Raw genomic sequence first — 25,376 nt, forward strand, 5'->3', positions numbered from 1 at the left:
GGTGCAAGCAGCGGGGAGGTCTCTACAGTGGAGGGAGAGAGCTCGGGGGCCCTCCCTCTCTCTTCAGACCTCTCACCGTGAGGCCCCGTGCGCTGTGTTCTCCTCCTTAACACCTCCCCCCAGGCCACAGGCCCCCCACTGACTCCAGGGTGATATCTGGAGCTCCTGTGAACACGTCCCTTGAGTCGTCTGCTCCCTGCACTTTGAAAGCAAGATGAAAGGTCCCAGACTTGCTCCTCCACTCCAGATCCAGCCAGGGAGCCACATGACATCCTCCTTACAACCCGAGTCTCCCTACCCAAGGGTCTCCCCACCCCACCCCGCTCAGCCTTGCTCCCCCTGGGGCTAGGATCCTGGTGGCAGTTCTCCCTTGGGGTTGGGGCACAGATCATTTCAAGGGCCTCACTCTACTCCCACACAAGATAAAGATCTCTCAATTTCAAGGGGTTCAAGCACTTAAACCCCTTCTTAGGCTCTACCAGTTTGGTGATGGGAAAATAGAAGAATAGAAGAAAGGAGTGATAGTAAGTAGGGCAGCCTGGCGTTATGAAAAGATACTTGGGTTTGGGCTCCAGCGTAAGCTGCATGATCCTGGGCCAGGCCCCTGACCTCGCTGAGCCTTGGTGTCTCATCTGTAAAATGGGAATAAAATCAACTACAAGATTGTTCAGAGGATTACATGAAATTGATGGATTGACAAGCTTCTGGCCACCGTTGATGGCCAGAGAGAGATGAGCTAGCACATCCCCTGCATCCAGATGAGTGTAAGAGGGGCGGCAGGTGGGAGTGCTCACCTCCTCGGCCCCTCCCTCCTCTACCTGGGCCACAGAGCCCTCGGTCTCATCAAACCTGCTCTGCACCACCTAACCATGCCTCTGGCGTCTCAGCTGAGGAAGGGGGCAGATGAGGAGAGACGGCAGAATGATAGCTCCTCAAGGGCACCTGGTCACTGCTCTGGCCTGCCCTCTTCCACCTGAAACTGCCTTCCAAGACTCCCACCTGTGACTGGAGTGCCCGGCAGGCCCGGTGCTGAGAAGCCACACGGCAGCCCCATGTGAGGATGATATCCTAAGGGCATCAGGGGCTCCCACACGTGAAGCACAGGGGAAGCAGTTCAGGGGGGCAAGAAACGAGTGCCTAGCATCACCCAGAGGCGCACCCTGCTAATCTCGCCCAGGAGTGAGGGGAGACGGTGAGCCTGGATGCAGGGGCAGGGCTTGCCCCCTCCCGCCCACGCTGCCCCGCCCCCCATGCCGACCTAGAGAATTACTCAGGTGGTGGCAGCGGGGAGGGGAGGCGGAGGGCAGGTCGGAAGGTGCCGGATGAGGATTTCTCCGAAAGCAGGGAAGCCTTTGGGATCCTGTGATGTGGTACAAACTGACACGCTGCTGAAGTTAGGGGACTGGCACTGAAGTCCCAGATAACCCCTAGTTAGCTGTGAGACCTCAGCCCAGTCCAGGTCAATGCACTGGACCTCAATCTTCAGAGAGGGGGAGGGGTCGGGCCAGGTGATGTGGAAGCTCACGCCCAGCCTGCCTTCTGCCGCACCCAGAGTATCAGGTAGCTCAGCAGCGGGGGTCTGTGCGGGTCCACTCACAGCAGGCCTGTGGTACAAGTGGACGGACGGCAGCAAAGGGACTCTCCCCTCTCACGGCCCCACTGTGGCAGCTGTCGCCCCCTTGTGTCGCTCTAGCGACACTGCAGGTCAAGTTTCCAGTCAGCTCCTGGACCTGGAAACTCTCTCGCCTTTGTCGGGGGACAGGGATCCAACCTCTGCTTCTCCTAGGGACCAGCACAGGCCAAGCCTCGGGGCCAGCATGCCCACTCGGCTCCCCCTCTGCTCGGGGGGCGACTGGTGAATTCTGGAGAGGGCTCTAGGAAGCGGCAGAGGCAGGCCTGTTTCTCCCTCTCCCAGGGTCACTCAGTCCTTCCTCCGTCCTTGCCTGGGAGGACACCCACTCTCGTGCTCTCTTTTGCCAAGTGAGAGTCCCGGGCGGCTCCACATCCTGAGACTTGACCTTTTCGGAGGACAGCACGGAGAAAAAATGACGAGCTGCCCGCCCCCCCCCCGGCCTGTAAGCCGGAGCCGCTGGCGGGTGTGTGGCAGCAGAGGGAAGACCGCGGGCTCCCGACCCAGGTCCCGGCCTGGCCGGCTCCACGCTGGCAGGCCATGTCGCGTGGGCAACAGGCAGAGCGAGGTGAGCCGATGCACGGCTCAGTCACCGAGGCCCCTTTTTCTTCCCAAACCTGCGGGAACCCAGGGACTCTGGCTTACACCTGCCTCCCTTGGCCACCTGGGCAGCTCCCAGAATTAGCCTGAGCAAGACAAACCACTCAAAGAGGCACCTTTTGCCCCCAGACATCCCGGCACCACAGCCCAGATTCTTGCCTCCGAACGTGGGGCATCCCTCAACACGTCCCTTCCGGATCATTGCAAAATCAACCCAAACCGGCACTGCTTCTGCTCAGGCTGCCCGGCGGGGACGCTCTGCCATCCTGGACTTCAGGACACCTGGCCCCGCGTGGCATCACCTCTAAATGGGACCTACTGTCTCAAACTTGTCCCACAGGTGCGTTTTCTGCCCTCTAGGAATGAATGACTTTAAGCACTAATGAAGGGCAGGGGTGGCAGAGCCAACGCTTAGGCTCCCAGGGGCTCTGCAGGCTGAGGTGCCTTCTGTCTAGATGTGTGAAGTGCTGGTAATTTCTGATGCCGCTGGGGTGCAAAGCCAGTTAATCCACAAGCTGCGTGATGGACAGGGCCAGAGGGTGAGGGGGTCCTCTCCAGGTGGGCCCTGGAAGAGCAGGAGGAGGCAGAGTCAACTTCCCTCCCACTTCTGACTGACCACCCCTCAAGGCCAATAGAATCTGAACGGTAAGGACAGAGGAAACCCAGATGCCCTGGGGAGGGTAGAACCTACACCTCCTCATGTGGGAGTGGCTGACGTTTCCCCAGCAAGGACAGGCGAGGTGGAATGGAGCTGGGGAGGAGCATGGCTCAGCCGTGTGTCTTACTGGGCTAAATAAAAAAGGGGAGACGGCAAACTGCTCCCCAGAGTCCAGAGGGTGAACCAGATGTGGGAGGCTGCAGTGGGCTTTAAGAAAAAGCCTCTTTAAGGAAGATGCCAAAGAGGCTGCCATTCACAGACCGTTCTACCAGACCAGACCAGGAATGGCAAACATGCGGCCCATGTACCATCACTACACCTCCCAAGCCCACAGCAGAGAGTGCTAGTCGATTCTAGAACTCTACCACTGAGCCAAGATCCGAATGCAGAAGTCTCAATACAGCTTCCGCAGCCATGACCAATCTATTTGTTATCCTCCCTTCCAGCCACTGTCTGTTTGCCTTGCAGGTCCCTCAGCCCCAAGGCCTGAAGTGTGTATGGCTGGGTGGGGGAGGGGAGCAGGAAGGGGTAAATTCAGAGGGTGGATGCCCAGTGAGCAGCAAGAGCCGGACTGAGAATGAGCTTGGAGCCTGGGGAAAGACGGAGGGCTAGGTTCAGCTGGGGCACTGGGGAGTTTTGAGACTGGCAACTCGCAAAGGTGGCAGGACCAAGTAAACAGCATTAAAGGGATGGTGCCAAGGCGGTGCACTATTCCAAATATCTGTCCCCCCAGCCTCCAGTCAAAGCAAGGGGAGGCAGATCAGCCCCGTGGACATCTGATTCTCCAAACGCCCAGGCTTGTCAGGGGGAAGCTGCCCTCTCCCTGACTCTACTGGGTTTTCCAAATACATTCATTTCTGTGTGCCCCAATGCCCCAGCACAATACAACTATGCAGGGGAGACTCCTTACACACTCCCGGAGGTGCTGTTTGATTTTCTTCTCATTAAGGCATCCTGTCAGATCACTTACCATCCCCAGAGTGAATGTAATACTGTGGTTCTCAAACTTGGTAGCACCTTAGAAACACTTGGGAAGCTTTATAAAATGCCCAGCCCTGGGACTTCCCTGGTGGCGCAGTGGTTAAGAATCTGCTTGCCAGTGCAGGGAACATGGGTTCGAGCCCTGGTCCGGGAAGATCCCACATGCCGCGGAGCAACTAAGCCCGTGCGCCACAACTACTGAGCCTGTGCTCTAGAGCCCGCGGGCCACAACTACTGAGCCTGAGAGCCAAAGCTACTGAGGCCTGCGCACCTAGAGCCTATGCTCTGCCACAAGAAAAGCCACCGCAATGAGAAGCCTGTGCACTGCAACGAAGAGGAGCCCCCGCTCGGCGTAACTAGAGAAAGCCCATGCACAGCAACGAAGACCCAACGCAGCCAAAAATAAAATAAACAAATAAAATAATTTAAAAAAATAAAAGGGGCTTCCCAGGTGGCGCAGCGGTTAAGAATCTGCCTGCCAATGCAGGGGACATGGGTTGGAGCCCTGGTCAGGGAAGATCCCACATGCTGTGGAGCAACTAAGCCCGTGCGCCACAACTACTGAGCCTGAGCTCTAGAGCCGGCGAGCCACAACTACTGAAGCCCGCGTGCCTAGAGCCCGTGCTCCTCAACAAGAGAAGCCACCGCAATGAGAAGCCCGCGCACTGCAAAGAAGAGCTCCGGCTCGCTGCAACTAGAGAAAGCCTGTGTGCAGCAACGAAGACCCAACGCAGCCAAAAATAAATTAAAAAAAAAAAAAAAAGCCCAGCCCCATCTCCAGACCTGATGAGTCAGACATGCCAAGGGTAAGATCTAGGAATCTGTAGTTCCTAAAGCACCCGAGGTCACTGTGATGTTCTGTTTGGGAACCTGGTATAGAGAAAAGGATGTGGGTTTTGGAATCAGACTAGAGTTCAAACTCTATCTCTGCCTCTTACCTGCTACGTGACTCTGGGCAAACTACTCATCTCTTTAAGCCTGTGTTCTTCTCGTCTATAAAAATGGAGAAATAACATCTGTCCTGATTATTTTAGAGAATTATGTAAAGGTACTTGCTGTTCTCTTACTTCTTATCCTTCCTCCTGAATGTGTCTGAGGTTCACTGCTACACACACAAACCTGTGCCCTTCACAAGGGGCAACAGCCAGAGGTCAGAAGAGCCCGACACTTGGTACCCTGTGGGCAGGGACAGGAAGCCTCTGGCGGAGCCCCTCCCTCCCCCTCACAAGCCTGTGAACACTGGAGGCTACATCCTGCAGAGCTGGGTGTAAACTGCTCCGGCAGGCAGGGCTGTGGGTGACAAAACAGAGGTACGAGAAGCTTTGTTCCCTGCCCCGTTTTATGTGGCATTGAAGCCTGCCTGGTTTCACAAGGGCCTACAGAGCTCCATCTGCCAGTGTGAGGATCCAGATCTTTGTGCGTGGCAACACAGAGCAGGCACAAAGAGCAGGGCCCTGCTTAGGGTAGGGCAGGCAGGGGGCACAGGTCAGCATTACAGGGATGCCAACTTGTACAGAAAAAAACGACCCCTGTTATTGGTGGGTGAGGTCAACCCTGGGAAGGGACAGGGCAAAGCTCAGGGGGCCAATTGCCATGAAGCCTGGACAACTGAAGAAAAGTGAGAGGGAGGCCCTAGGCAGACTCCAAGCGGTCAGAGTCCAGTCTGAGTTGGCTCTGGGGTCCTGAGCTGACAGGCTGCAAGCTCCGTGGCCACTGTAGAAGGACAGGGTAAGTCAGGGAGAAGTCCAGGGAGCCAGGTGGAGTCCTCATGGGGCTCCATCTCCCCTCACCTTCCACCAGAGCTGCACTGGCAGGAAGCGGCTCCCAGCCAACACCAGCACACATGCCACGGGTTGCCTGCACTCAATCTTTCCACACCCTCCCCACAGTTCCTCACCAGAGTCCTGGTCAAAGCCCCGTCACAGGCACAATATGGTGACATTTGGCGTGCTGGGGGAGAGGCCAAGATAGAGCTTGAAGAGTCAGCACCCGATCCCTTTCCCAGCAGGGCTAGACGCGGGTAGGGGGAGATATGCCTACTGCCTAGCAGAGCAGAGGTTGAGGTCTCCCTGCTAATTAAGAGCATTGTAAAACAGGTGGCCAGGAACCCCCAACTCCAAGGAGAAGCTGAAAATGCTGAGCGATTAGGTCTGTGACCAGTGCTCCGGGACAGGCATGGGTCGTTAACAGTAGTATCAACGAGGCCATGTTCTGCGGATGTCACGCAGTGGTGGTAGGCAACCCGGCCACACCGAGGACCAGAGTGGCGACGTGACCGCCCACCTCCCTGGGGCCAGGAGGCTCAGAGGGGGCCCTGTTCCATCAGTGCCAAGAAGGGGATCGTGACCAGTCATGGGGGACCTACCTGCTGGTGCCAGGGGTTTAGGTAATTCTGTCTCCCTGCTGGAGAGTTGGAAGCCGCCCCTGCCTCGGTACCACAGAGAAGGCGCGCTAAGCTGCCGGTGCCAGGGAATGACCCCCACTCGGTGCCAGTGCCCGGATGCTGGGGGATGACCCCCACGCAGAGCCAACGCCAAGACAACCCGGATCGCAGGTGCCCGGGAACACCCCGCTCGGTGTCAGTACCAGGTGGCCGAGGGATGCCTCCCGCCGCCGCCGCCGCGCTCACCTGTGCCCGAAGAGACGCAGTCCTGGGAAACGCCGCTTGCTGAGACGCCGGGGCGCCTTGTCCGGCTCGGGACCGGCGTCGCGCTCGCAGCCGCTGGACGAGGCGGAGGCCGACTCGGAGTCGCTGCTCCGGGCCTCGGGGCTGCCGTCCCGCGGCTCCATCCGGCCCTAGCCCCGGCCGGCGGCGGGCCCGCGGAAGACGCCCATGCCGGGCCGGCGGCCGGGGCTTAGCAAGCCGGCTCCTCGCCGCCCGCCGCGGCCACGGCGCGCGCTCGCTCCGCCCGGCCCGCGCCGCGCGCCCCCGCGCTCCACGCCCAGGTGCTGGGGAAGCAGCCGCAGTCGCCGCTCCAGGAAATGCCGCCAGCTGCGGCCGCAGGACCCCGCATAGCTGGCCGGGCCGCTGCCTGCCCGCCGCCGAGCACGCCCCCTCGGCTACGCGGTGGCACCGGCCCGCCGCGCCCTCTGCCGGCCGCCGACCGAGCTGCAACCCGCCTGGGCCGCCAGAGGGGGCGGGGGGTCGAGAGGGGGCGGGGCAACCGAGCCCCGCCCACAACCCCAGCTGGTCCGCCTCCGGGATCAGAATAGAATCTCCAGCCCGACACAGCCGCCCCGCGTGCACCCAGGCACACGCAACCTTTTTTCTCCCTCTTAGCCCCGTCTCCCCGCACCAAACAACCTACATACTCACAAGTGAACACTCGCGAGGGTGGCTATCACCACCTCCCCTCCCACATCTACAAGGAATAGACACCTCTCTCGCACACCCTGTGCCCGTCACAGCCACTCATACAATCTCCACTCCTACCCTCTTCGCTCTCCCAAATCACGCCCTCGGGAACAAAAGTCACACAGTGCTCCCCATACGTACAGAACAGACACGCTTCTCACACAATTATGCTCACTCATTACACAAACTAACACTTCCCACACCAGCCTCTCACACTCAGAAATGTATACCAGGACCAAAGTCACTTAGTGACCCTCACACACACTAACAACACGTTTCTCATTCAAATTCATCTTTCTAAATCCAAAGCTGTTTCTAATCCTTTCACACTCCTAACACGTAGCACTTTCCCAACACAATATCCAACGGAACCTGTAAATCTCTTACACTACAGGAATCACCTGCACACCTCTTACATACTCATAAATACATACACAAAAGCAAGGACCACACTCTCATTCCCCAACATCCATGCCCTCAGTGAACATATACGTCTTTCTCCTATACCCAAATATAACCCAGGACAATGGTTACATGTTGCCACATCCCTCTTACATATACCTCACCCACCCAGAAATATACCTCGCAGCCACACACAAACACACCCCCATGGGCAGCAAAGGTTGTCCCCCTCAAGAGATGAGGACGGCAAGTGGAACCAGAGCAGTCGCCTGTGGCGGCACAGCCAGTACACGTGCTTGAGAATCAGCAGCTTGGGGGCAGCCTCTGATAGCCCCTGCAGGGCTGACAAAAGGAGGCCAGGAAGCTGGAGAGTATGGGTCTTCTCCCTCCAAACCCGGCCACCCTGATGCCCATATCAGCTGCCTGCTGTTTCTGTTAGCACTCCTCTCTGCAAAGCCACATCCTGTGTCACTTCACTTTCACCCTCTCTGGGGTTCTGGCAGCCCCTTTTCCAGCCTCAGCCTGCCACACATAGCCAGTGCTGGGAGCTGTGACATGTGGGCAAGCCTGCCGTTTTAAAAAAATAGCCAGCATCTAGAAGCTCAGAACCTTCTCCCAGCTTCCTTCAAGTTTCCTCTAGGCCTGGAGACCAGGGGAATGGGGCACCAGCCCTCCCAGCAGCTGCAGGTGCCAGGGTGGTAGTGAAATCTGCAAGTGGGCCGGACACGGTCCTCCTGGGGTGCGTGGGTCCCTTTGGGAAAGTTTCCCAATGCTTCTGACACCAAGCTCTGAGGGAGGAGACCAGAGGCTACTGAAGACCCCACTGAGTCTGCACAAGGCACCCAATGCCACACTCCTGTGGGGACTTCTCTGCCCAGACCCCCCCCGCGGTTAGCTCCCTCGACTCCTAGCCTTCTGCAAGCTCAGGCCCCACCACACTGCCCCAGCAATTCAAACAACAGAGCCCTTCTCACCCTGCCAAGAACCCCTTTGCCCTTTTCTGCGCCTCTGCAGAGCCACTGGACACAGGGAGGGGCGTAACCCCACTTCTGTCTCTCCCCCAACCCCAGATAAAAGACTCATGGAGGGACTGAGGGCCAGAGGTCCCTGTGCTCATTCTCCGGCCACCCAAGTACCTACTGTGACTGGGGGGCCTCAGCTGGGATCTGTGGCACGTCCCAGGAGCGGTAGCGCCACATCTGCCTCAGTGCGCCGGGCCGCTCTCCTTCTTCTGTCTCCAGAGCCTCCACGGGGCCCAGAGCCGCAGCCTCATCGCAGCCTCCCCCGGTACTGTGGCCGGCCCCCAGTGTGCTCATCCTGCCCGGCGACTCTCTTCCTCTTTCGGCACTTCCTGACCAGGGGGCCCTGCGAGAGGCCGGCCGGCTGCCCCGTCGAGGACCATAGGCCTCGTAGGCGCCTTCCGCTGGTCAGGGCAGGAGGCTGGCTGGGAAGAGGAGCTGCCCCGGAGGGCAAGAGGCAGGTGAGGACAAGCCCAGCCCAGCAGCCAGGAGACAGCACCAAGTCAGAGGCTGTCAGGCAGCCAGCAGGCCTGCCCAGGCTGGAATCTGAACCTGGGCCCCAGTCTGACCTTCCTCTCCACCTAACTGCTCCGATCTTCACCTCTTGGTCCTGCTGAGGTCTCCTGCTCCCTCACAACCTCTGGGTGCACTGGGACCGTGCCCAGCCCACACACAGCTCTCTCTCCTCTCAGCTCTGTGAGCACCACACCGTCTAACACACGGACAGTGGCGGAGTGGAGAGAGTAACCAGAATGGAGCTAGAAGATGTGGGCGCACGTCCTGTTTCTGCCACTTACCAGCTGTGCACCCTGGATCAGGTCAGAGAGGTTTACCTCTCCAGGTCACCTGAAATCCTTTTCGGAGTAAGGTAGGCTACAAACAGATAAACCGGTGAATATGTGTGTCAGGGAGCCTTTCTGAGCCTCAGTTTTCTCATCTGTAACATGGAAGGGGGCAACAGTAATAACTGAGCTTGTGGAGTTTTAGGAGGATTAAATGAGAGGCGAAAGGGTCTACAAATGAATTCATTCAATAAATATTTATTGAGTGCCTTCTATCTGTGCATCAGGCACTGTATCAGACTAGATAGCAGTGTGCAAGGAACCAGCGCTCTAATATTATGTTGCTTAGATTCTATTCTAAACAAATAATATATGAAATAATGTCCGGTAATGAGATGAGATGAGCTATAGAGAAAAATAAAGCCAAGGCGAAGGGGGAGGAGGATGATGACAGCGATGTTACTTAGGTTAGGGGGACTGGGGAAGGCCTCCTGAGGTGACATGTGACAACAGACCCGAATGAATTGAGAGAGCAAATTATGTGACAGTCTGGGAGAACAGCAGTCCAGGTGGAAGGAACAGTAAGAGCAAAGGCCCTTTGAGTAGGAATGTACTTGATGTGTCGAAAGAATAGCAAAAAGGCCACACTGGGTGGACTTTGAGGCCATCGTGAGGATTTGGTAAATAAATAGTAAGGCGTACGCTCGCTCTTTATTATCAGGGTTGGTTCTGGGATGGAAATCATACCTTCCTTAAGCACTCTTTAGTCATGCTGCTCTATAATTAGTTCTTTAGTTCTGTATGTGTTTGTTACCCCAGAAAGATTGTAAATTTCTCGAGGACATAAAGGGTGTCAGTTCAATTCAGTTCAGTTCAGTTCAATAAACGTTTACGCTACAGAACCTGCAGACACAGGAATGTACACGATGCCATCCCAGCCCTTAGAAACCTCCATCTGGTGCTGTAATCACCTTTGTGTCCCTTATGACTGGAACATAATATTTCTCAATAACTATTTGCTTAATAAATCATGCTATGTCATGACTAATTAATACTTGGTAATAATAAAAATAGCTAATATTCCTTGGACATTTCTGTGCCAGAAACCTTTGAATTCTCGTGACAACCCTATGGCATAGATCTTGTTATTTTCCTCCTTTTACAGATGGAGAAACTGAGGCACAGAGTGGCTAAGCTCATTTGTCCAAGGTTACCCAGCCTGTAACTGGTAGAAATAAGAATTTCACCCCAGAGTCTGTGCCCGTAAACGAGACATCCTATTGCCCCTCTAGGATTGGGGACATAGCCAGGTGATGCCGCTGAAGCTTGGCAGCCCCTTTCCCAGTGGCTCTCCCTCCAGCCCATCACCCTGCCTCAAGGCAGGTCCTGTGTGCTGTGGCCCAGCAGAGACTCTGCCAGCCAGGCCAAGGTCTATTCTAGAAGGAGGCTGTTGCAGGGCCCTGTCCTCCTCTCCTAGGGATTTTGCAAGTAGCTTGAACAGTTAAACAGAGGAAATGGGGCTGGGCTTGTTTTCAGTCTGAGGCTTCTGGCAGCCCTGGAGTAGCAGGGAGCAGGAAATGTGACGCCTGGAGGGGAAGCTGGGCAGGCTGGAGGCTCTGAGAGGCAGAGCAGTCCTAGCTGTGGGACCACAGTCCCCCTGGGCTTGTACTCACTGAAGCTGTCAGTACTTTGCAGGTGGGGTGGGGAGGACAAGGCTGGAAGGGACAGGTGCACAGGGCTGGGGAGGATGCCCGCGGCAGTTCCTAGGACAACGTGTGCCCCCACTGGGGAGCTGGGGACCCCTCAGAATCCACCCAGATACACACAGGAAGAGGAATCTGGGTAAGAAAATTATTCTGGGCTTTTTTGAGGCCCCAGAGGGTGAGGTGTTCTACTTTCTGTGGCCTGGATGAGCAAGTGGGAGCTGGGGAAAAGAAATGTACCAGGGCACCAAACACTTAACCCACGATCTGGACAGCCACTGCTCTCACAGCCAGCCAAGCCAACCTCCTTGGCCTGACCTTCAAGACTCCTCGTGTTCTGGTTCCTTTCTTTTTTGCCTCTTCGTCCAAGCTTTCCCTGCAGAGATTTTCTCTCAGCTCACACCATGCTGGTGCCTGCCTCACAGTAAGTACTCAATAAACATTTCTTCCCTCTTTCTTCACACTTCTTTTAACATGCTGCCCTCACCCCTGCCATTTCATTCTGCTTATGCCGCTCTCCTTGCCCTGTCTGCCCATAAAGATTGACCAATCAAAATCTCCATCTTTCAAAACCCCAGCCCAAAGAGCAAAAGTGGGAAGGTGGAAAGAGTTGGTTCAAACCCCAGCCCTTGCTGTGTGATGCTGGGCAAATCACTTAACATCTCTGAGTTGGATCAGATGATTTCTAAGATCTTGTCTAGCTCTGACAGTTTCATTTGAATCTCCTTCCCTGATCTCCAGGTTTTCACTCACTCATTCATTCATATGACAAATATTTTATAAATATCAATACCTACTAAGTGTCGAATGCTGCTCCAGAGCCAGCACTCCCATCCCACTGATGTGTCTCTGACACTCCCCTTTGTTCCCCCCAAATATTCCTCTATTATGTGACCTTTTATGCGTATGAGTCTTGTCTCCTTACAAGAGTCTTGAACCCAGTGTAGCTCCTAGCTCTGTGCGGGTGCACAGTACGTGCTTAGTAACTTCTATATGAAAGTCGAAATGAGCTGAATATAGCTGTCCAGCAAGCAGAGCAGAGGGAGGGGGGCTGGCTTCCCGTTCACATGAGTGGCTGTGGTGAGACATGAGGGACTTTGGGAGCCCATGTCCCTTCCCAGCAACTAAGCCTGTGATCCAGGTACCTGCTGGGGGCCCTTGGGAGCAACCTAGAGCCGAAAAGCACCTGCTGACCTTGGCCCCTGCCCAGGTTCTGGGCCTCTACCCCCACAGAGGAGACAGATGTACCTGAGCTGGGTTGCAGGTGCTGCTGGCTAGTGACAGATGGAAATTTGATTAGGCTCCTTCTGGGTAGCCTCATTAAAGTCACGTGTGGGAGGAAATCTGGAGGAGGGGCTGGGGACCCTTTCCCACTGGGGCAAGAGAGCTGTGGGTAGAGCACAGGCAGCTCTGCAGTGAAGCGTGGTCCCTCAAACCATGATCGCTCTTGGAAACTGCCTGTGGCACCTTCCAGGTCCCCAGGCTGGAGGGCAGAGGAACTTGGGTGTCTGTCCCCTTGCTCGAGGTCAGCTAGATCTGCCCTGAGGAGCTTCCTGCTGCTTCGGGCCTGGACTGCAGCACCAAGCTCCCAGGGCAAGATCCGCAGGTCTCCTGTCCTTCAAGCCTCCCGTCCCATCTGTTGGCTCACAAGCCCTGATTGCAGAACCGCCTTCCAGCCCTCACACCCCTTTGCTATTACCCCTCCCAGGGATATGTGCACTTAGTACAGAGCCAAAAGAAGAGAGCCTTAAGGATGAATGTCCAGGCCCTTGAAAGCCTGACAACGGGTTTGGAGTGAAGCTGAACTGAGTCTGGATCCTGGCTCTACCAGTTACTGACTGCGGTCTTAGCAAATTGCTTAACTTCTCTGAGGCTCAGTTCCTCATCTGTAAGATGCTGCCGAGTGATCCTCAAATCCCCCCCATTCTGTGAGTCCAGATGAGTCTTCCTTCCCCAAACACCTGTAGGCCAAGAACACTGGTTAAGCACCGTGGGGCCCAGCAGAAACCAGCTGTGTTCTCGGTGCCTTCCCTACCCACTTTGTGCATCCTTAAAGACAGGTCTTGGGCTTCCCTGGTGGCGCAGTGGTTGAGAGTCCGCCTGCCGGTGCGGGGGGTGCGGGTTCGTGCCCCGGTCCGGGAGGATCCCACGTGCCGCGGAGCGGCTGGGCCCGTGAGCCGTGGCCGCTGAGCCTGCGCGTCCGGAGCCTGTGCTCCGCGACGGGAGAGGCCACGACAGTGAGAGGCCCGCGTACCGCAAAAAAAAAAAAAAAAAAAGACAGGTCTTCCTTAGCCTGTGCTAACCCTTGTCCTTGGGACCTGGATCCTTGGGGGCTTCTCTGTATGCCCTGCTCTGAAATGGCACCAACTGAAGCAAAGATGAGACTCCAGCCCAGGCTTCCTGATGTCTTTTTAGCAGCACAGCAGAGAAGAACCTGTTCAAGTGCCTCTGCTGGAACTGGTCCTCCCAGCTCCCCTCCAAAAGGCCCAAGGGACTTATGTCCCCTGGTGCGGGAGGTGCGGGGCATGAGATGCTGAGGGGGCCTGTCTCAAGCGTCCTGGGCTAAAATAGGCTCAGATAAGACCCTCCTTCTGGAATCCCAACCCTACAACGCCCGCCTTCACGTAAGCCTGGCCCCACCTCTAGGCACAGCCTTCCTGGCCTTTGACTCACGAGTCAGAAAGAATCTTGGGTCCCTGAGGGGAGGAAGGAGTTCCGGGCCGGGCCTGGGCCCGCGCCCTTCCCAAAGGAAGGAGAACGATAGACCCCCGGCTTCCTGCTTCCTCTGGCAGCGGGCCCCCTCCTCCAGCTCCAGCTCCTCTCTCTGCCCCCGGTTTTTGCATTTTAAATTCAGGACAGAATGTGATCTCTTGCAGCTCTTTGCTTTATCCCGTTGCTATTTAAATTACAAATCGGCCCCATCTCCCTGGCACTCTTTTGTTATTTTTAGCTTCTGGTAAATAGCAGCAGGGAGAGTTGGATCAGGTGCCCCTCCCTCGAGGAGCTTGGTACCCACAGTCCCATGCCCACAGCAGGGGGCACCCTCCCCTGCCAGCTGGCACCCCCAGTCGCTTCCCCGCAGCCCCTCCGTGGGGGTGGAGGGGGCAGGGGGAGGATTGCAGCCTGGGACGTGCACAGAGGCTCAGCCCTTGCTCTTACCCTTTGTTAAACTCTGCCACTCCCAGGTCTCATCAGCCATCCATCACTCAGGGTGAACCTCGTTCAGGGGCCTTCCTGAACCTCTCCCCGGCCCCAACCCACAAGAAGGTCCAGCTATAGAGGGCAGAAGATCTAACTTGTGTCTCACCCACGCTACAAGTCAGGAACTTTACATCTCTTATCTTCTTTCATCTTGCCAGCCACCCTCTTGTACAGGTATTATTGTTCCCATTTTCCATAGAGGAAATGGGGTCAGAGGTGAAAGTGATTTACCCAGCTAGCAAGGGGCAGAGCTGGAATTCGAACCCAGGTTTCTCTGACCCTGAAGACTGCATGCATGTGCATTGCACTGCCTCTCTCAGTGCAATGCATGTGCCACTTTGGCCAATGCCCGTGTTAATTCCTAATGCCCACCATCAGCTGTCTTTCCCATGTGTTTGTCCCGTCCCATCTGCTGGATCGGGGGTTGGCAAACTATGGCCAAGGGCTACATCTGGTCTGCTGCCTGATTTTGTATGGCTGTGAGCTAAGAATGGTCTTTACAATTTTAAATGGTTGGAAAAGAGCAAAAGAATATTTGTGACAGTAGAAATGATATGAAATTTAAAGTTCAGTGTCTATAAATAAAGTTTTACTGGAGTCCAGTCACGCTCATTGGTTTCCATATTGTCTGTGGAGGCTTTTGCACACTGTGACGGCAGAGCAAAGTGACAGAGACCATGTGACCTGCGAAGCTGGAAATATTTACTGTCTGGCCCTGGATGGAATCATACTTTTGTTGAGAGAAGAATGTTATCTCATGCTTCCATCTCATACAGTGTCTGGCCTAGGGTCAGAGCTGCAGACAGAGGTGCTGACCCTCCTTCAAGGTCTTTCTAGGGCTACAAAAGCACCCAGGACAGGGAAGCCCCCTACCAGCCACACCCCAGTGATCCAGCTCACACTTTACCCTTGCTCTCTCTCCTCCAGCTTCTCCGCAGGTGAAGTCAGTGGTTTCTGAACCTACTTGACTGTCAAAATTACCTGGGGAGGTTTTTAAAAGTTGGCATGCCCAGGCCCAATCCCAGACTCTCTGTAACAGGATCTCCAGTAAGGGCTTTAGAAATGATTTTAAAAGAGATGCTCAGCTGATCTGATTTGGGAACCACTGGGCTTATCTCCAGAGATTCAAGTTCTGCATCTTCTGACTGCTCCTTTCAGACCCAATCCAGTGTCCTTTGTACCCCTGGCTTCTCCCAGGCTGGAGGCCACCCTCCAATGGTCCCTTGAGCCCAACCCTGAGCATTTAGGACTTCCTTGAGTGTCTGGGAGTTTTCCTCAGGCCCAGATGCAGACACAAGATGTCCTCCCACTTCCCTCTCCCCGAGAGTTTCCACTGGCAGAGAACTGCCATCTCTCCATCCCCCTAAAACAGCTGCCAGGGCTGCTTCCAGCCCACACCAGAGCTGTGGGGGTAAAGGGAACCTATTTCCCAGAAACCTCCACGTCCCTAAAAGCTCCTACTGTGCTGCTGAAAATCCCCATCCTCACTTATGTCAGAGGCAGCCAGGCCTCAATCCTGCTTCTGCTGCCACCCCTCGCCCTCGGATTTTTTTGCCCCCGCATTTCTGTCTAAAAGCCTTTTCTGTCTGTGAATGGCTTTCAACTGCTTTTCTTAGCAACTCCTCACAGCGGGGTGGGAGGTCTAGTTGCAAGCCAGAGCTGCCTGGAACTGTGGCGGGCAGAGGATGTGGGAAGGGCCACCGTGGGCCTGGCTCTTGCCAGCCCCCAGCGGCCTGTATGAGGAAGAGCAGCATTGGTCACAAGGCTGTTTAGGATGGCAGCCACAGGGGAGGGCTGAGTCATTCCACTGGGGTCCCCTGGGCAGCCCAGGGCTCTGTCTCTTTCCCAGGGCTTCCTCTCCCCTCTACCCAGGGTGCTCTTCTTGACCTGACGCTCTGTCCTGCTCTGGTCCTAAGATGGAGCCTCTGGCCTAACCGCAAGGTATGAGGAGGTGCCTCACTTGATCTGTCCAGGGGTGACAGCCGGCACCCGCCCTGGTGCTTCTTCTGCAGCCCTCACACAGGTGACCCGGAGGCCTCCTGATCTTTTCACAGTCAGAGAGGAGCCACGGCTTGGTGACCCTGCATCCTTAGTGACTAGAGGCCTCAAGTTTGGGCTGTGGAGGGGCCTCCATTCAGGAACCACCCTGGGGGAACCCCAGCCCTTGCGGCTATCTCTGAGTGTGCGTGTGTGTGAGTGTGCGCACACAGCATCTTCTATCTCAGCCTTTTGCTTATTCTCTGCCCCCATCCCTCTAAGCCTCTACCCCACTCTGGCACTCTGACTTCCTTTTCAGCTCCAGATGCTCTTTGTTCCTGACCTTGGGTCACACTCTTATGTCATAGGTGAAGACCTGAGGCCCAGAGAGAAAGAGAGACTTGACACACAAGTCACTGGCAGAGTGAGAATACAAGCCAGGCCTCCCGACTCCCAGACTAATATTTCTTTTATTCTATGCCCCATCACCCATCAGTCTCTTTGTACTCTCTCCTCCCCCAGGGGACTTTCAGGGGCCCTTCCCTCTGCAGCTAGGGGACGGACGACGCCCTTCTCTCAGCACGGTGTTCTAGAAGAACTCAGTAACGTAGCTCAGTGTACTCCCGATTCCTAATAGGCCCCAGACAGTGAAGGTAGGGCCCATGGGGACGTAACTTCCTGCCCGTTTATTCCGAGCATCTCACTTCATGATGGTGGAAAAGTCCCCTCCTGTTCTCTCTCATCTTCCCCCAAGTGATGGAGGCCCGATGGTCTCATAGCCATTAAAAATAGTGGGTCCTTCAAGCTCCCAGGACTGGGTCAGTTTTATGAAACACCCTCCCAGAAGCCCCACGTAGCAGGGCAGCCTCAGACACATCCCAAGTCCTCGGGTTGTAAACAGGAAATTTGTCCTCTCTAAACAGGCCGATGGTTTCAAGGACTGCAGACACCTCGTTGTCCCTGCTGGACCCTTCAAAGGTCCCTCTGGGCCAGGGGCTTTAGAGGGGCAGCAAGTCCTGGTTGAGGCTGTGGTCTGGGAGAGGAAGAGGATGGCGAGGGCCGCCCCTGTCCTGCCTCCACCGCCCTCCTCAGATCCCTCCTCTGTGTAACGTACGCACCCTTACTGAGGGGCAGTCCTCCCCCACCCCATCCCAAATCATAAAAGTGGTCTCTGGGGCCCGCTCCAGCTGATTCCTCTGGGCATAGGTGGTGGGACCTGGGAGGCTGGGAATCTTTCACAGGCAGAAGACGTTTAAGAAGATTCGGGTGGGAGTGCAAGTTTCAGTCTGCCACTGGGATGCCGGTGAAGGTCTGCTTGGGCAGAGGGGTCCAGGAGGGGATTCCTTCCCCTTCTCTAGGCAGCAGGGTCTCAGCCATGGTGGCAGCGAGCATCATTTCGGTCACTTCCACAGGCCAGTGCCTAGCACAGGGTCAGCCTACAGGAAAGCTCAAGTAAGGCCTATTGAATGAGTAGGGGGTCCCTCTTTCCCCTAGAAGAAGAGCCAGGAGCATCTCCTGGCTCTTCCCAGCAGATAGAGGTTCGTAGGATCATGTCTTGGTTATTTTTCCCCTCAGCACCCAGTACCGTACCTGGCACACAGCGGGCATCAGTAATTTCACGTTGAATGAACAGGGCTTTCACTGTTCATTAGAGAAAGGGTCCCAGAAGCTCCCCCTTGGACACAGAAGGCAGAGACCCCTTGGTAGTCATTTCTGAATCCCCAGGGCCTAGAGCAGTGTCAGGCAAGCCGCAGGCGCTCAATGACTGCTGACTGAAAAGGGGAGTGGTCCCAAGCGCTGGGCTCTCCTCTGCCCGCATTCTTACCTGTAAGACACCTGCTTTCGTAGGTGCATCTGGCGGAACCGCTCCTCCACCGGGGGTCCAGCGGCCATGCCCCGGGGCGCCTCGAGCCACTGCTGCTGCGAGACCTCGGCCTCCGCCCCCCGCCGGCAGCGTCGCCGCACCACCTCCTCCTCGGCTGCGCGGCAGCCTCCGCCAGCCCCGTCCCCGCGGGGCCCTCCGCCGCCCGGCCCCTCGGCCATCCTCAGGACGCCCTCTTCCCGCGGCTCCTGCGGCCTTTCGGGGTTCCCTGCTCAAGTTCAGTCTCCCTTCCTCCTGGGCCCGGGAACGCGAGGCGGAGAGGGAGGGAAGCGCCGGGTCCCGCACGCCCCTCCCGACGCCGGGGCTCAGACGACGGGAGCGGCAGCTGCTGGACGCTGCGCCTCGGAAAGGCCGGCGGGGATCTTCCCGGGCCCCTCGGGAGGGGGTCTTGGTGGGTGTCGGGGTGCTGCGTGGTGAGCGCTGGGGCGGCCCCCGGACGGCTGGAGCCGGAGCCTGAGCGGAGCCAGAGCCCGGGCGATGAGCGCGCGCCTGCAGCCACCGCCGCTGACGCGCACCGGAGTGTCACCTTAGAGACACCCGCCAGCCCGCGGGGTCCGGTGCGGAGGGCGCCGCCCGGCCCAGCCAGCCCGGCTCGGGCACTGGAGGAGCGAGCCCGGCCCAGCCGGCGGCGGGCACGAACCCAGCCCTGGGCGCCCGCCAAAGCCCACCCCTGCGCCCCCTCCCCTGTACCCTGCAGCTTGGCAGCGGCCAATCACCGCCCCGCCCGTCACTCAGCGGCTGTGATATATCCACCTTGTCCCGCGCTTTCCGGCTTCGGCATTCGCCGCTGCGGCGGGCAGGTGGGGTGGCGGGGGCGGTGACACGAGCTGGCTTTAACCCCGTCGGCGCCACGGGACTTTACAGACCCAATTCGATTTGGGGAAGGGGCACAGGAAGGAGAACATACTCTCGGACGCCTGGAATGTGGGGATGGACCCGATTGCCGGTAACACTGCCTCTAGGCCTAGAGCTCTTCTCAACCCATCCGGGAAAGGGACCCAGCTCGGGGTGGGTGTGGGATGGAGAGCTTCCGGACCCTGGAGCCTGGCAGCCTCCTCAAGGCCCAGCTGCCTCTTGTGACCTGCCCCCCTGAGGCTCCTGGGCCAGAGTCTCCCAGAAGTTTGAATCAGCCTCCTGGGTCGGGAGAGGGGGGGACCCAATTCCGGAAGGAAAGACTAGAGGTCTCCTTGGGGTCTTCTTCCCCCTGGAAATCCCATGGTTCCTCCTTGCATCATATCCTCTTGTCATTGGGGTGTTCTTCACCTGAGCCTTACATCTGGATGATGGTGGGACCGTGGTTAGCTTCTCAGGTCTAATGCCTCCTATCTACTACCCCAGACTCATCTTTCTGAAGTCAACCTTTGACCGCAGCATTTACTCTTCCTCTGTAGTATTTAGTGGTTCCCCCTTGCCTATACTTCAGCCTGGCATTCGAGGCCTGTCTTGATCTTCCCACATCCTATCCTCCAATTCCATCCATTTCCTTCCACTCATCTGTGTTCCTTATTCTGGGAATTGGCATCAGGGCTGTACAGCACTGTTCATCTGAAATCTCCTTCTGTTGCTGTACTTCAAATTCTGAGGATCCACTAAAATGCCTCCTCTTCCAGGAAGTCTCCCTGGATGGCTCCAGCTGAAAGGCACTCTTCTTCCTCCCAGATCCCATTGCCCTCTGCACCCAGTGTCTAGTCTAGTCTGTCTTATCTTTTCCCACTGACTGTGAGCCCAGGAAGGTGGGAAGGACCAGATTCTCAGAGGTAGAGAATGGATTACAGAGCGGGGAGAGCTGTACTGCTCAAGGCTCCTCCAACTCTCGCCAGCCCTACAGTGGCTGTCCTGCTCTGTGCTTTTGCTCACGTTGTTCCCATTGCCTGGAATATGTCCCCTTCTCTGAAATCCTGTCTATCCATCAAGGCCATTCTCAGGTGCCACATCTCCCATGAACCCTTCCTGGCACTCCACTACAGATGCTGTCTCCCTCCTTCAGCCCCATAACTATTTCCTGGGCCCCTCTCTGGGCATTCCCCTTCACCCTCTAACAATAATTAACATCTCATTTGATTCTTACCACAAGCCTGGGTGGTAGGTATTATCACTTCCTCCATGTTACAGATGAGGACCCTGAGATGTCATTCAAGTGCTTTATTTGCTCAAGATAGCTCAGGTGAGGTGAGTGAGTGGTGAGCCAGGATTTAAATCTAGGTCTTTTGGCCCCAGAACCCATGCCCTTTTCCACTCCCTCGTGCTGCCTGCCACACAGTAACAGCCTCACATTTGCCCGTTTCCCTCATCTGTAAACTCCCAAAAGGCAGATGCCCCAGCTCTGCCTCCCCCCTCTCTCCTGGTCCAGCAATCCCATCTTGGATGAATGGTATAAATGGAATTGCATTAAACAGCTTGGCCACAGGGGAGCTTCCTCCCTAAAGCCAAGTTCTAAAGAAGCCCTGTTGCTGAAGACGGTGGGCTGGGGCACTTGGGAGTTCCTCCTTCCCCACATCTTTGCCCCTGAGATTGCCTTTAGGATTGCTAATTTTCCAAACACCCAGGCCTCCTATACCAAGAATTATGGTAGTTCTAGCTGGATTTGACATTCCCTCACAGCTGCTTAGCTGCTGGGTTGCTGGTTGGTTTCTTGTTCAGCTCTTTCCTTCGAAGCTCTCCCTGCTCAGTCCTTTTTAAAGTGAAGCTTCTCCACTCTGTCGTCACACCTTCCCCACTTAGGACCAGTTGCTGACTGCATTATTTTTTAGCTGTGGCTCTGCCCTCTTCCCAAGAATCCAAGGGAAAAATGAAAGCCCCCCTCGCTCCCACCCCGACCCGCTTGACCACCTTCTGCAGCCTCTCCCAGCTGCAACTCTCTCCATGGAACGACTGCAGCCATCGTCTCTGCGCTCAGAAAACAATAGCTAATGCCTTTTGAGTGTTTACTGCATAACTTGTGCTAAGGCCTTCATGTGCGAGCTTTCATTTACCCCTCACAGCAGCTTTAGGAGGGTGGGTACTATTCTTCAGTTGAGGATGCTGAGGCTTCGAGAGGTCCGGTAATTTGCCAAGGTCGCATACAAAAGTGCAGCATGGACGTCAGACCCATGCTCTTAACTGTCACTCTGATGACAGAGAGACTCGGGCTCCTTTGGAGGTGAATTCCCAGCCTGTCTCCTCCATCCCAATGCCCCAAGGGGCACCTGTTACCCACATCAAATAGGTGCCCCATTTGGCCAGATGGCTTCTGGGGTGGTCCACCCTCTGGAATTGGAGCCTGGCCCTGGCCCATCCCAGCTCCAGGCATCGCCCACAGCTGCTCTCCCTGCTGCTAGAGCTTTGGTTTCCAGGTGTAACAAAGGGTTTGTTGTGGCAACCTAAGCAGGATGACTAGCCCCGTGAAAGCCATCACACGTGTTTGCAGCAAGGCCAGCTGCCAGGGCTGACAGCAGAGGGCGGAGCTGCAGCTCCATCACTGGGGCCATACTGGGGATGTGCCCTCTTAGCGCTGAGGAGGCGGGATGTCAACAGGTGGCTTGTGCGAGGGGATTAACCCTGCCTCCTAACATAGGTGGGGAAGACTGCCTGGGATGGACAGGCATAGGGTGGTGACCGCAGATGGCCATGCTTTGACCAACTTGCCAAACCCTGGGCTCCAGGACGCCCCACTGTGCTTGGATTTTGTGCAAGGATAAGAAGCTCGGCTGTGGGGAAGGAGGGAGGAAACTGTGCTGGGATGAGAGCTGGAGAGCTGGAGAGCTGGAGGGGCAACATAAGCTCTGAAGCCAAACAGACCTGTCTTCAAGTACCCACTTTGCCACTTACTAGATGTATGACCTTGGTCAAGTCATTTCACCTCTCTGAACCCCACGTTGTTCATCTATAAAAATACTCACCCTTTAGGATTATTTTGATTCCTAATTGGACATGTAAAGTTCTCAGTCCAATGCTTGGCGGATGGTCACAACTCAATAATGGGAGGATGCTAGATTTCAAGCCCTTTGCTATCAGGAGCTGGGTCTTGTTTGTGCTCCAAGGTCAGCATGGTGCCATGTACATAAGGGATACTCCGTAAATATTTGGTTTTTTAAAATTTTTAATTTTGGGCTGTGTTGGATTTTCGTTGCTGCGTGCCGGCTTTCTCTAGTTGTGGCGGGTAGGGGCTACTCTTCGTTGTGGTGCATGGGCTTATCATTGCGGTGGCTTTTCTTGTTGCACGAGCTCTAGGCATGCGGGCTTCAGTAGTTGCGGCACATGGGCTTAGTATTTGTGGCACCCGGGCTTCAGTAGTTGTGGCTCATAGACTCTAGAGAGCAGGCTCAGTAGTTGTGGCACATGGGCTTAGCTGCTCTGCGGCATGTGGGATCCTCCCGGACCGGGGCACGAACCCGTGTCCCCTGCATCGGCAGGTGGACTCTCAACCACTGCACCACCAGGGAAGCCCCCAGACCCAAGACTTTAACATACCACTTGGATGCTGACAATTTTCTCATCTGCCTGGGATCCCTTTCTGGCAAGCCCTAGACTTGCATGCTAATGTGAACATTCTACAGGCAGCTCAAATGCAAGATACGATAAAACGAATTCTTTTTCTCTCCAAACCTGCTCTTCCTCCTGCATTCCCTGTCTCAGCGAAAGGTCTCATCCACCACCACCGTGGCCTCCAAGTCAGACATCTAAATGTCATGCCGGGCTCCACCCTCCCTCTTGCACTCCACAGCCAATTTGATGTCAAAGCCTGTTGATCATTCCTTCTAATTATCTCCAGAATCTGTCTCATCTTCACTATACCCGCTGCAGAGCCCCAGGACAGGCAAATCTGATTATCTCCGGCTTAACAACATTCAGCGGCTCTCTATCACCTTCAGGATAAAATGTTCTTTCTTTAGATCCCTGCAAGGGCCCTACTTTCTATCAGGGCCGGGATGAGGGTGAAGCAAGTTGGGGCTCCTAGGGTGCCAAATTTAAGGAGATACTCACTCTCAGGGCTATACAAGCGCCTCCTTAAATTTTGCAGGCTAATCACCCCCCTTGCCTCAACCGGGTCCTGGCCCTGCTTTTCATGGCTCTGTGTCTGCGCCTGACATTCTCTCCACCCCAAACACCCTGACCCCTCCTGTACCTCGCCAACTCCTACCCATCCTTTAAGACTCAGTCCAAGTTGCCCTCCCTGACCCACAGAATCTGAATTACATGACATTCTTCTGCATCTCCTTAGCATCCTGTACACCCCTCCATCACACTGGCTCTGATGACTGGTTTACTCCCCAGCCTCCTCCACAAGCCTGGGGGACCTTTGAAGGCAGTTTGTTGAATGACTAATAGAGAGAATGGATGAATCAATCAGGAAAGGGGGTGTGCTAAAAGTTATTGTTAATAATAATCATAGCTTTGGCCCAGAGCCCAGACTTCAATGGCCTTGCTGCAAAGGCCTGTGTGTTCTAGCAGTTAAAACTGATGCCCAGCAGCAGGCAATGAGGTCCCCATCAAGTGGTCAAGATGAGGCTGTGGGAGGAGGATAGAGGATGGGGCTTGAAGGCCAATTCTTTTTATTTTTTAAAGATTTTTTTTTGATGTGGACCATTTTTAAAGTGTTTATTGAATTTGTTACAATAATGTCTCTGTTTTATGTTTTGTTTTTTTGGCCGCAAGGCATGTGGGATCCTAGCTCCCCAACCAGGGATCGAACCCGCACCCCCAGCATTGGAAGGCAAAGTCTTAACCACTGGACTGCCAGGGAAGTCCCTTGAAGGCCAATTCTGAGGCTCCATAGTTCTGTCTGGTCCTGTCCATCTTTTCCTCTGGTGGGCGGCTGGCCCAGGCGCCATCCCACCACCAGGCCCCTTCTTCCGAGTATGAAAGTATCATGCCTGCATGATAAAGTCCAAATGCCAGAGCAAGGCATTCAAGGCCCTTCTGGATCTGGGCCCTGATCACTATCCAGCCTCAGTTCTCAGCATCCTTGCCCTTTACTTTCTGGCTGTTCTGAACTATTTGAGGTTTTCTTGAAGTTTTCCTGCTCTTTCTCCCACCTTTGAGGCCTTAGCCCAGGCTGTTTCTTTCTGGAATGCCCCTTTCTCTCTCCTGCCTACTTCCAACAGTCCTTCATGTCACCTCTTCCAGGAAGCCCTTACTGCTTGTCTGGGTGAGGCATCCTCCTCTGTGCTTATAATAGCACCCCTGGCTTGGCTCTTAGCTCACTGTATTGACACTGCCTCTGAATGCACAGCTGATCTTTCTCAGAGCCAGTGTACGTTGGGCTCTGTTCTAAACACCTTATATGATTTACCTCATTGAATCCCTACAACAGCCTCATGTACTGAATCTTAGTTATATCCTCTTTTTATAAACGGAGAAGTAGAGGCTCAGAGAGGTTCAGGTTACGTAGTGTCTTAGCTTCCTACACGGCATAAGGAATTACTACAAACATGGCTTAAAACAACACATGTATGATTTCAGTGTCCATGGCTCAGATCTGGGTACAGCTCAGCTGGGTCCTGCGCTCAGGCTCTCACCAGGTGGCAGTCCAGGTGTTGGCTGGGCTGGGGTCTCATCTGGAGCTGAGGCCCTCTTCCAAGCTGCTCAGGTTGTTGGCAGAATCCGATGACTTGCCACCATAGCGTGAGGCCTTCAGCGCCTAGAGGCCACCCTCTCCATGTGGTTCACAACAATATGGCTGTTTGCTTCTTCAAGGCCAGCAGGAGACTATCTCTTCAGGAAGGGCTCAGTCCCTCTTTTAATGGCTCTCACCTGATTAGGTCAGGCCCACCCAGGATAACCTCCTTTTTAATTAACTCAGACTCAACTGATTTGGGACCTTACTTACACCTGCAAAATCCCTTTACTTTTCCCATGAAAGGTCACCTAATTACGGGAGTGACATCCCCTCACATTCACAGGTCCCCTCCAGACCTTAGGGGAAGGGATGAAACAGGGTGTGTGTGCCAGGGGGCAGGAACCTTGGAGTCATACTGGAATTCTGCCCACCGCACATAGCTAGCAAGTGGCAGCTCCAGTAGCCAAACACAGCTGTTCTTACTCTGAAGTCTGTGCTTTTAATCCAGCCGAAGCAAAGGATACAAGAACCAAGAAATTGGCAGGTCTTAGGAGGACCAACCTGAGTATGGCGTGTACAGTGCCTGGTGCAGTGCCTGGCCACCCTAGGTGTTCGTTATCGCGGTCACCACCCCCTAAAGGCCATCTT

General features: G+C 55.4%; 1 protein-coding gene across 13 annotated transcripts in view; it reads right to left on the minus strand.

Moving 5' to 3' along the window:
* DGKZ (diacylglycerol kinase zeta) overlaps positions 1 to 8,957 on the minus strand; it is a 32,544-nt gene extending 23,587 nt beyond the window's left edge. For 6 of the 13 annotated variants that reach the window (XM_060159310.1, XM_060159309.1, XM_060159301.1 and 3 more), the window contains exon 1: positions 6,499 to 6,752. Coding sequence is in view for 6 of the 13 variants with exons in the window: in XM_060159301.1 (XP_060015284.1) it covers positions 6,499 to 6,659 (161 nt within the window). In the remaining 7 variants the exon portion in view is untranslated. Of the gene's footprint in view, positions 1 to 4,807; positions 4,863 to 6,498; positions 6,753 to 8,766 lie in introns of those variants that run through there. The other 7 variants (XM_060159307.1, XM_060159304.1, XM_060159311.1 and 4 more) reach the window with 5 other exon arrangements.
* Positions 8,958 to 25,376: the final 16,419 nt, after the last annotated feature.

This window comes from Lagenorhynchus albirostris, chromosome 9, assembly GCF_949774975.1.
Source record: "Lagenorhynchus albirostris chromosome 9, mLagAlb1.1, whole genome shotgun sequence".
NCBI classification, from domain to species: domain Eukaryota; kingdom Metazoa; phylum Chordata; class Mammalia; order Artiodactyla; family Delphinidae; genus Lagenorhynchus; species Lagenorhynchus albirostris.